Source organism: Pseudorca crassidens, chromosome 6, assembly GCF_039906515.1.
Source record: "Pseudorca crassidens isolate mPseCra1 chromosome 6, mPseCra1.hap1, whole genome shotgun sequence".
Lineage (NCBI taxonomy): Eukaryota > Metazoa > Chordata > Mammalia > Artiodactyla > Delphinidae > Pseudorca > Pseudorca crassidens.
Window position 1 is genome coordinate 89,234,234 of NC_090301.1, and position 12,654 is coordinate 89,246,887.

General features: G+C 32.0%; 1 protein-coding gene across 1 annotated transcript in view; it reads left to right on the forward strand.

Annotated features, from left to right (window-relative positions):
• Positions 1-7,623, forward strand: part of LRP1B (LDL receptor related protein 1B) — a 1,616,178-nt gene extending 1,608,555 nt beyond the window's left edge. Inside the window, exons 89-92 of the mRNA XM_067742376.1 lie at positions 841-931; positions 2,098-2,242; positions 4,236-4,334; positions 5,784-7,623. Coding sequence (XP_067598477.1) covers positions 841-931; positions 2,098-2,242; positions 4,236-4,334; positions 5,784-5,924 — 476 coding nt within the window. The 3' untranslated portion in view covers positions 5,925-7,623. The remainder of the gene's footprint in view (positions 1-840; positions 932-2,097; positions 2,243-4,235; positions 4,335-5,783) is intronic.
• The last annotated feature ends 5,031 nt before the right edge of the window (positions 7,624-12,654 follow it).

A 12,654-nucleotide genomic window follows, 5' to 3' on the forward strand; every position in this document is an offset into this window, starting at 1 on the left:
GCTGCATAAAAACTAAGATCCACTTTCTATGACCACTTTTGAAAATCTATTCCATAGATCTGTTATTCCATTTTGAAGATGAGTGATACAACCTAGATCATTCTTATAAAGAGGGAAAGTGGACATTTACAACATAAGCCCAACACTTAAATGTGGTTTGCTGAAAATATTCTGGAACTGGCATTTGAGAAAGAGAATCCACTTTGTCCCCCTATTTTGTTGAATCAAGCTAAGAGCCCTATGTGGTAGGTCTTCATGTCTCTATTTTAACAGGTAAAGAGCATGAGCCTCAAATTTTAAATAACTTTTCCAAGGTCTCACTTCAGGTAGGTGGTGAAACTGATATTTAGGCCTATGTCCATCCAAATCCAAAACTGTTACCCCTTTTGTTTTACCAGACTGCCAGCTAACTTGCCACATGTACTCATGGCCAGGGAGTATTTATAGCTGAAGGAAAAAAACTAAGGGTGGAAATATGGCCAGGGAAATTGTGGAAATGTGTGTTCAGTCACAGTTTCTTTACTTATGTCATTGCAAATAAATGTGTCTGGTGAGAATCAGAGTCAGATTGACAAAGAAGTCAGTATTTCTAACCTCAAGGTATTTAATGGTAACATATAAAGGAAAGATATCTGAAGAAACATTTCCAGCAGATCAAGTATTTAATAAGAAAGTGATTTTCCAGTAATGTAGTTATGAACTAGGAATATAGACATTTGGCCTAAGCTTTATTTTTATTATGTCAAGTGTCAAATGATTTGGTGTAATAAAGTGTTCAGTTATATCAATCTTGTCTTCATTTTATTTATGTGTTCATCTATTCATTCATTTCTTTTTCAGGAAGCATAGCCATCATTGTGCCTCTCGTCCTCTTGGTGACTTTGATAACCACCTTGGTAATTGGTTTAGTGCTTTGTAAAAGAAAACGAAGGTAAGATGCAAGGTTCTAGACCAACAGTAAATAAATTACACAAATAGTTACAGAAACTGATTTTTTTTAAGAAAATTTCTTAAAGTATGATTTACATATTCCAACTGCTGAATTCTATGTTTTTTGAACCATTTTATCCCTCCACTTTATTTTAAGTGATTATAATTTAGACAACCTTTCCCTTATGTTATATTGATGGAATGGCTGCATTTGCATATTCCAACAAAAATAACAAGGGAGTTATTAAACATTCAATAGAATTTTACATTTGTGGTAGTTTTTCCTTGAAATAGCAAGCGTCTCTAAAGAGCATTTTATAATATTAATGTGTAAGATTAGTAATGTCAATAAAATGATAATGACTATGTATTGTATGTCACAAATTGTGCATTTTATTCACAGATTACATATTTGTTGATTTTATATATTACTGGAAGTGTCATTATTTGAATATGCAGGTAAAAGATCTATAAGGAGTGAGTTGTCTGTGGGGTTATTATCTGGAAGCTAGAGTTTGTGAGTCCGTTTTTTTTTTGTTTTGGTTTTGTTTTGTTTGTTTGTTTTTTGCGGTACACGGGCCTCTCACTGTTGTGGCCTCTCCCATTGCGGAGCACAGGCTCCGGATGCACAGACTCAGCGGCCATGGCTCACGGGCCCAGCCGCTTCGCGGCATGTGGGATCTTCCCGGACCGGGGCACGAACCCGTTTCCCCTGCATGAGCAGGCGGACTCAACCACTGCGCCACCAGGGAAGCCCCACGAGTCCATTTTTGAATTATGTAAAAAAGGATTTTAGCCACATGACTTGAGGATTGAAAGTTTATCACTTTTTATAGACGTTTTTCAGGAACGAAAGGGAGAAAGTAGAATTTTAAAGGGCAATTGATTAGTGAATATTCAGTTTCAACTAATGTGGTATTAGCTATTTACAAGGAATATGTTCCAAGTGCATTTTTTATTGTTAAATCTAAATAATTTGGGAAAATAATGTATTACATTCAGAGTTTTTGTTCCTCTGTGAATCAATAAATGTCATTTATTTTCAGTGTATTTTATTTAAGAATGTTCCATCAGTTATATTAAAATGTCATTAAATCTACAAATACGACAGTTTCATGCACCACATTGTGATATTTAGATAACTCACACAATGTTCACTTATTCTAGGACGAAAACTATAAGAAGACAACCTATTATCAATGGAGGAATAAATGTAGAAATCGGCAATCCATCTTACAACATGTATGAGGTGGATCATGATCACAGCGATGGAGGTCTTTTAGATCCTGGCTTTATGGTGGATCCAGCAAAGGTAAAGTTTTAAGATGATGCACTGTGAGCACTAACATTCTTGAGTCATTTCTCCATAAAATGGTTCTGAATTTCATCATTATTTCTTTTATCTGAAGTTAGATTAAAGAACTTTAGGATGCATTGAATTTTATAGGCTCTTCTAAAGAAAAAATAAAATTATGGACTGCATTCACCTGAAGCATGAAGTTAATGTAACATGTTTTGGAAAATAATATTTATTTATTCACTTAGTTTATAAACATAGCTTATTTAAAATAATATCTTATTCAAATGTGTTGTGGTGCTGGCACATCTAAATATACAGCCTAGTGTAAAATTACTGATTTATTTTTAATAACAAAAAGAGTACAGTATTTCATTGCCAAAATAAGTACTTTATTTCCAATAATGTTTTATTGAAGAGTCCACTAAACTGTGTGCTTGGATTTGTTTGTGATCAAATCGCTTTTAAACAATATTTTTCTACCTACTATAATATCCTTCTTATTGATTTGAGACATACCATTGATATATATAGCCTAAAAATCCGCAGTCTTTTTTTAGTTTCTATTAGTTCATATTACTGAATGCTCAGTTTGGAAGCTTTCATAAGAAATAGATAAATGATACAACTATCTAGATAAACTTGCAAAGATTCCCTTCACTGTATAATCGGAATATTTTGCATGATAATTATAGAATATTTTAAGAGCATCAATTGAATTAATGAATTAAGAGCATCAATTTGCTAGTATGGTATGATTTTTCTTAGCTTATTTGTTCATTCATTAAATGGTTATTTATATTCTGATGTATTAAAGGTATTTTGTCCAAAATGCGCCATTATATTAAATAATCGCAATGATCACGTGGCTTTGCACTCATAGCAACAGCTGTTCCCAAAGAAACTGAATAGGTCCCCATATATTCAATCTAGTTCTGAATCCACGGCCAGACTTTCTAAGCCTAAAATTGGTGGTCTGAAACTGAAGAAGTATTCATTTCTATGAAAAGAAATCAATCATTATTGCATAGATAAGTTTTTACCCTATCAGAAGATATTGTATACTTTTTTCCTCATTAGAAATAATTTTTTAGTTACTCTAAATTATTAATTCAGTTACTAACTCCTACACTTGAAGTTGTTTGTGAAATAAACCCTGGTAACCTAAGTTTCAGTGTTTTGTACTCGAAATTGAAAAACTAAACAAACTGTGCATGTTGTTTGATAATTTATAAAGGAGGAAGACATCTTAAATAATAGACTTCTCATATTCTATGAATTTTTCTTAGGAATAAAATACAGTGTCTGTAAATATAATATGAACTGATGAGGATATACCTTATACACTTTTTATGAGCGGGAGAGTTCTCATTTTCCCCATCATTTTATTTCTAGTGATAGAGCTAAGCCTATTTTGGATACTTAAAGGGGCTAGCTTTTTAATATTCCATTTAATTTTTTAAATATTTACTCTAAGAAGATAAAGCTATGCTTCAGTGCCCCTCAAATATATTTTTAATGTATTTAGCAAATAACATTCAGTAAATATATATTTACTTATTTTCTGATTGACCAAAATTACACTAAATGTGACTTAGATGGCTGATTCTAGCTGAGTCCTGATGTTTGAAATGTAAATATGAATTGTTGCCTAAGAAGTAACTGCAGAAAATACATTTATAGGTATAGACGATTTTAAAAAGCAGGTAGCCACACCAAAGCAACCTTCATGATGAAGTGTTTTTCATAGAGTATTCACTTGTTACGATGGTTTGATATATTCATGATGTGAATGTGAATGATGATTCATGAATTCATGATCTGTGAATCACAGATCTAATATTAATAGTTATTTCATAAATTATTGAAACTACCATGAACAAAATGTTGATGCCCCAGGGCTGAAGAATATATCTTATGTTATTTTTATGACTTAACATGAGTTTATATCAATGAAAACAGTTCCATGATATTAGATCAGAAACTAAAATTCTCTGTTTACACACAGCCCAGGTATATAGGGGGAGGGACCAGTGCTTTCAAGCTTCCACACACAGCGCTGCCCAGCTACCTAAACTCTGATTTGAAAGGACCACTAACCGCTGGGGTGAGAGAAAATTCATTATTCCATACCCATTCCATCACAGAACTCCTCACAATCAAAGATGATTACTAGACTTAGATAGGGGCTTATCTTTAATGATTTTTTTAATTAACAAAAGATTTCAGAACAGCATTAAAATTGGGGGCTTAAGTGTCCTGCGTATGTAAGATTATATATGAAATGTTATTTTCGGCAAGTTATTCAGTAGGAATATCTCTTCTTCTAAATTTGAAAATGTTAAAGCTCCTTAGCAGTAAACATGAGCATTTGCTATTGTTAGAACAGAAATCTCTAGCCAGAAATTTAAGCTGAATAGTATAAATTTATGTTTGGCTTGGTTTATTTTCTATTAAGACGCTTTGTTTAGTATATACAAATTTGATATCCTTTTAAATAAAAATATAATACAAAATGTGGCATTGTATGGAGAAGTTAGAAATGGTGTATGAAACCATTCTTGAAAACTTTTTAAGTAACTAGCTTCTAGAGAAAGGTGCTTTGCCTAAAGTTACATGGTTCATATTGGAAAGAAGAGGGATTAAAGACAGGTATCAAGATTCCTAGGATTGATCTCACCCTTGTACCTCTCTCCCATCAACTGTTTTTCATTCTCATTTTTTTATCATGTTTGTCTCATTTGCATGGCTCAAAAAATATAATATTTCTTTGTTATGACTAAGATTTAACATTCTATTTTGGAAAGACAAAATTTAAAAAATCCAACTAGGTAACAACCTCAGGTTAAGTTGCAACTATTAAAATAATAAACATTGTGTATGTTTTTCAAATGAAAGAGATCATTTCTGCATGTCTCAATTCTACCTCAAAGTGATGCAAGTATCTATGAAACTTAGAATGAATGTGTCCTTCACAATTCTTTAGAAGAATCCAAAAATATTTCCAATAATAAGTACATAGAGATTGTTTGAAGCAAAAATACTGTCTTTATTTTTTAAAGTTTACACAACTAATGTAGTTTACTTTCATTTTTCTTTTTTTTTTAAATTTCATATTGAAAAATTATAAGCACCAAGCAGTTAGATGACCAAGCAAAAAGATGGCAGCACATCTTTCCTGCCACTGCAATAGCATTAAGGGGAGAAAACATGGACTGGAAATAAGACAGTTTGGTTTAATGTTCTGTACTTTTAAATAAAGTCGCAGTGAATATAGCTTTCATGAAGATTTCTTCAGGCTTTCAATATTATGTCAAAGCTCCCCTTAGGTTCACAAGTTAACTGAAAGACATACAATTATGTTTTTATCTAAAGCAATGCTAAAGTCGACGAAAGCCTGTAAACAGAATTTAAATTACATTTATATAATTACTATTTAGTAAGTTAAATGAAATGCATATAAATGTTGTTAACAGTAAAAGATAGACATCATAGAAAATAACAAATTCATGTGGTCAAAACAGGTAATAAAACTATATTTATTTTTCTTCTTCAGCCAACAAATTACTCCAATCCGATATATGCGAAATTGTATATGGATGGGCAAAACTGTCGAAACTCCTTAGGAAGTGTTGATGAAAGGAAAGAACTGCTTCCAAAGAAAATAGAAATTGGGATAAGAGAGACAGTGGCATAATGAGTGTTACCTTTTATATACTGTATAAATGTATAAAATGTAAGGATTACTTTTGTATGTTCCAACAGTATTATACTTGTTTTGGGATCAGCATTACCTCTTCCTTTGTCTTTTTTCTGGTCAATTGTTTTCTGAGTTTTCTGGGTTTTATTTTTTGCTGATGACTACTGATTGACCATTTGTATGGTATTTTTATGAAAAAGAACTGCACTACAGTACAACTTACACCAATGCTGCTGATAAGACACCTTTGAATTTGTTAAAATTAAAAACAACATATTCCTTTGTAGTGTGAATATGAGCAATCTATTTTATATGAACTTTTTTGGTTCTACTTAATCAACAAATATAATCTCTGCACTTTTTCATTATACGGTCTGAAAGCTGTAATACAATATCATTTAATTTTCTGTTTAAATTGATGGAAAAATGATTGAATGGTCAACTCTCTTCTTTGTGCCCATTAAGACTGATTCAGACTGCTGAAAACATATAGCCCTCACAAGTTCAGCATAACCAGCTTTGAAATTAGTCTTAGGTTGCCAAGTGAGAATTTTGACAAAAAACTTTAAAAATTTATAAAATTAATTTGCATGAATACATATGACTACATTTTCCAAAATTTAGTGGACTCTCTTGTGATATACTAAAAGTATACACCCTATAAACAATAGTTATATTTAGGTAGTAGAACATAGCAAAATTATAATCAAAAGTGGAAAGAACACACTTGCTATGGGAGAAGACATTTTGTTTTCCCTCAGTCCTGAGGTAAATAGCCAGCCTAGAGCACAACAGGGCATTGGGCACTCATGTCTTAGGAATTTCTTCCCAGTCACGTGCATTTTGTGGAAGATTAACCCAACCCCTTAACACACAGAACACTAAAGAATACTATATAAGCACACAAATTGATAACACAGTTTCAATTATGTGAATGCATTCTCTTCGCGAGATCAAAAGGAAGAGGCAAGGCAGCCATTATGGTATAGAGTAATCAGTAAATATTTTCAATATACAATATGACTAATCTATTATTTGCCCTATCCAAAATATATTCTTAAGGGACTTTCCAAGTTATGGAAAAACAATTATCTGCCCATAATCAAAGGTGGAGAGTATACATGCTGACCAGTTCCTCTGGTACTCTGATTTCTTCTGGTTATACAAAACACATGGACCCCATTTACTTGTCTGTTTTCAAATTTCAATTGAAACACACATACGATTTATTTAAGTTGTATAAAAAAGTATAGCATTTTTATACAAATATCTTTAAAGGCACAAAAGATTTATTCACAAGGTATGGAGGGCTTTTTGTTCCTCTGATAGACATGACTGACTTTTAGCTGTCATAATGTATTAACAGATGAAATATGTTTGTGGTTGCTCTTTATCCCTTTGTACAAGCATTAAAAAAAAAAAAAACACAGCTGTTTTATAAAGAGACTTTTTGTTGTACTATGTGCATGCATACTACCTATTTCTAAACTTTGCCATATTGAGGCCTTTATAAACGATTGATTTATGTAATACTAGTGCAGTTTTGCTTGAAACAATGTTATGCATATCATAAACTTTTCCAGGTTCTTGTTTAAGTACATTTTTTAAATTGAACAGTATTTTTCATTTTGGTTATAATAGTCATTTTGCCTATGTTTCTACAATGAAGTGTTAAATACTTTATAAAAAATTGTTGACTGGCTTATTTAAATGAAATTCTACATATTTAAGTTCTTGTGTTGGATAGTTTTTGAAAAGAAAATTATTTTCTTTATGGAGTTTAACATTCTTAGGAAGTTATTTTAGTAAACATGAGACATAATTTTTGTTGTATCCTTAGGACACACTCCTTGGGTTAGGACTGGTTTCATTGCATCATTTTTCAAATCACAATAAGAAGGCATTTTCCCTCTTCTTGAAGTAGAAACACATCTCTTAACTTTTTCCTTTTCCCTGCCATACATTGCTCATCATGGACGCCATGTTGCAATAGAAAGAAAGATAGGTTATATACACAGTAGTATGACAATTGTGTTGAAATAAGCCAAAGTTCTTCCTGCTCTTTCCCATTCTCAAAAAAATGTACTTTAAGGAAAACTCAGAATCCATTAGATGCTGTGTAGACATTATTTTGTAAATGGAATAGTTATTAGTGTACCTACTTGGAGTATTGGACTAGAGATGCAAATGTAGGAGGGTCTGATTGACTGGAGCTATCATTGAGTTGTATTATCTGAAAGAGTCTTTGTATATCAGAGCTTTATGACCGTAGCTGACATTATCATTTGAAAGAGAAGAACCCACAGATTGGAATGACCTCAATGCAACTAACATTAGTATAAGTATCTGGCAAAACATATATGATATACAACTAATACTCAGGGTCTGGCATCAATGACCTGTTTTCTCTCTAGTACACTGAAAACTATAGTCAAGAGATGGATGCAGCTCATCCTAAGGACCTACATTCTCATGGTCCTTATTTCACAGTATGTTTCACCATTCTATGCTGGTTCGTTCAAGTCCACATCAGAATCCACAGTATTCCTAGTTGCAGTTACTTTGCATTCAGTGTTTAGAGAACAAAGATATTTTTTGTCAACTCATCAAACTTTATGGCTCTAGCTGTTTCTATTTCAATTTTCTTTTGCAAAAACTCATATAAATGCTAGAAAGTCAGGTGTATAATTCTCCACAGTGACCATTCTTTATAAATGCCTTTCCAAAATACTTCCTGAAATATTCCTTCAAGTTTTGATGGGACACATTGTCTAAAAAATGAATGCTTCCTGGTAACCTCTTCTTCTTACCCATATGTCTTTCCATCCAAAGCAGAGATTTTCAGCCTTTTGACATTTGAGCCAGGTAATTCTTTGTTGTCCTCTTTAGAGTAAGACACTTAGCAGGATCTCTGCCCCCTATCCATTAGTCGCTACTAGCACCACCCAAAGTTGCAACAACCAGAATACCTACAGACATTGCCACATGCCTTCTGGGGAACAATATTGCTCTTGCTAAGAACTGCTGATCTAGGGCTGTGTTCTGTTTCCCGCTATTAAATGACTTTCAGCTGGATCAGCTGAGTCAAAAAAAAGGCTCCTCATCACCAAAATCATGGCAGTCCTAAGTTTTTATTTTAATTCTTTAACGTTGATGATGCATAAGTTATAGAAACTTGGTATTAGTAAAGTGCCTATGTAGTTTAAAAAAGTCATTACTAAGGGAAAATTTTCATTTAGAAACGTACCGTTTTGCATAAATTGGGCTATTTTCATTTATGCAAATGTTTTATTTGTGGTCTTTTTGATATCATTAATGATTATGTATTATTTTGTTTAGTGGTTGATTATATGCTTATTTTGTTGTATCTCAAGGTTGAGATTTAAGCTTGCAGTTTTCATCTAGGAATGTTTCTTTCCATTTTTATGATGACTCGAAGAAGTTCAACACTCAATGTATTTTATGGCTATTATAAATGAACTATAATATGTAAAATGCCCACAATTTCCAAATCCCTAACAGGGAAAATTGATACATGTGATGAAGGAAATATAAAAAAAAAAATTGGTAACTTTTCTTTATCCTCTCCCATCTCCATATCTTCCAACAGATACAAAATCTTATTCCTGTCTATGAATACTACTACTATTTACAAATTCAACTTTTTCATGTAGTTTTACTTAAAAGATTAAAATATACGATAATTAAAATTCTGCAGAGTTGAGCAAAATATAGCTAACCACTTTCTTCACCTTATGCCCCATGCCAGTTATTGTCAGTTTGTTTAACAATGGCTCTCTCAATATTAAAAGATTTATTTAAATTTAATGTAGATTAAAGTCATTGTTCAAATAGGTTCCCTTGAATTGTAACTTGTAAGAAAAAGAGGGACTCAAGCACTTCTTTTGAAGATGACTACTGGGTAACAGAGCACAAAAATTATTTTTCCATGTGTTTTGAATATGAGAAAAACAACAATAGAAAGAGCAAAAACATGGTTTATTTTTCAACTCTACTACCAAATCTATTGCTAACTCAGTATATCCAGAAAATTAACTTGTCCAGCAAAGATAAAGTTAATTAAAAATATTCAGAACCAGTTTTATTCAGAAAAACATTTAGTTTTTGATGTTATCTAATATCAAAAGGCCCAGGGACATATACTTCATGCCATGAGGTGCATGTATCTAGTCTTAAAAAAGAAAAATAAATGAAATGACTTCTCTGGTTTAACTTTTCTCTTGTAGATATTACACTTAAGTGGCTGCAATTTATTCTGAAAAACAGTTTCTAGTGAATCCCATCATTTTTCGTACCCAAAGTGATCAAAAATCAAAGAAAAATTGCTACTGAAGATGGCCTATTTGATAAATTCTATGCTTAGAAGGTGTTCATTCTCTTTGATGGATCGTCTGCCCCTTTAGCACAGCGTTTGTAAGAGATCAGTGAACCTAGGCAATGCAATTCTGATACTTTAGTCATTTATTCACTCCAAGATAATTTTTCAGCTGTAGTTTCTTTTGCAGTTTTAATAGATAAATTATGTGTCTCCTGATAGAAGGTGATTTCCATCTTTTTTATGTTGTAATGGTTTGGAGAACCAGTAATATAACTGTTCTAGCCTTTCAAAATATAATGTCAATAGTGAAAGCCATATGCAGCTTATTCAAGTCAGTAATATACAAATTTATAAGTGAGAAACTATTTTTTTACACACAGAATAAACTGTGAAATATAGTTTAGAAAAATTTAGAAGTTTGAAATAAGGCTGTTGATGGAGATACTTAAGAAAACAATACACAGAGTCTAACTTTAGTATGGCTTGATTGATTTGATACAATATTTCTCAATGAATAATGTCAAAAGTAAGGTAGAAAATAACCAGACAATGAAATTTCACATGGAGCAACCTCCATTCTTGCAGTCTACAAGTGTCAATAGTATGTTTGTGGAAATCTATATAAACACGTAACAATAATGACAACATACAAACACACGTACATACACATACACTCACATATTCTCACACACTGACTTTGAGGTCCCATTAATTGTGAAGATGGCATTTTTCTCCTATTTTACCTAAATTTTAATCACGTTTAGCTTCTCTGGCTTATAATTTCAGAAATCACTACACTTATCCATATTAGTAACAAGTTCCTAGATTCTTATTCTTTAATATAAAATTATATCTCTCCCTATTTGCTTCTAATTTTCTATCCAAAGTGATCTTACAGGAAGCCAATATTCTTCTTTCACTATTTTGTCGTAAGCTGTATTGCTTATTTTTATTGTAAAAAATAGTCATTTTAGGAAACAAAATGAAGAAAAATTAATAGGAAATTTAAAAACTAGAGAGAACCAATTATGGTTTCAGAGAATTTTATTCATTTGTTTTAGAATCATGCTTAAATTTAATTTTTCTATCCTGCTTTAAAAATATAACATTATAACATTAAAATATTTGGTTTTATGTCTTTCTTGTGCTTTTATTTAGTTACTTTTTATTCAATTTCTTGCTTATTTTATGGAAACTCTATATTGCTTGTTTTTATTTTTCTCTTTTGAAAATTATATTTTATAATTTGTTCTACTGGTAAATACTTCCAACTCTAAATAATTAAATATAGAATTTAAAAATAAGTCTTTTTTTCTCTCTCTCTAAATTGAGGAATTTAACATCCTTAGATTCCTCTAACCTAGCTCACCCTCACAGTCTTTGTTGATACAGTTTGTTGTTTTATTAAGAAAATATTTTTTAGAATGATATTTTTAAATTTATTTATTTTTTATTTTTGTGTTTTTGTATTATTTATTTTATTTATTTATTTTGTTGGCTGCATCAAGTCTTAGTTGCAGGATATTTTGTTGCGGTGCGTGGGCTTCTCTCTAGTTGTGGTGTGCTGGCTTCTCTCTGGTTGGGGCATGCGGGTTTTCTCTCTCTAGTTGTGGTGTATGGGTTTTCTCTCTCTAGTTGTGGCGTGCAGGTTACAGAGCACGTGGGCTTTGTAGTTTGTGGCACGTTGGCTGTCTCATTGAGGCACACAAGCTTAGTACTTGTGGCGTGTGGGCTTAGTTGCCCCGTGGCATGTGGGATGTTAGCTCCCCAACCAGGGATCAAACCCACGTCCCCTGCATTGGAAAGTGGATCCTTTACCGCTGGACCACCAGGGAAGTCCCATTAAGAAAATATTTTAACTGAAGTATTACTTTTTATATGTTTTGTCTTGTCTTTATCAATTATTTGGAATATTTTCAACTATTTTTACATTTAAGATTTCTTTTTAAAATTCATCATTCCATCACTGTATGATTCTTCCTTCCTTAATTTCTTTATTTTGACTGATGTCTTATTAGTATCTTTCATGAAGCATACTTATGAAAAGCCTTTATCAGTGGTATATTTGCTGAACTTTTGCATATGTACAGACATTTCTCTAAGGTGTTCAAATACGAATGTCAACTCAACTGTATGTATATTTTTGGAGTTTTTTCTTTTCCTCCAAAGTTAGGTTGAACCTGCCCCACTGCTTTCTGGTGTTCAGTGCTGTTAAGGATAAGTCTGAGACCAAAGAGGTTTTCCTTTCTTTGTAACATTTCTCCCCAGACTTTAAGAAAACAAAGCAAAAACTAATTATAGTTAAAATATATTGTCAAATATACACATACATTTTTATTAATTTTGTCTATCTACTACAATTTATTTTTAGCTGAGATTAGTTTTCTT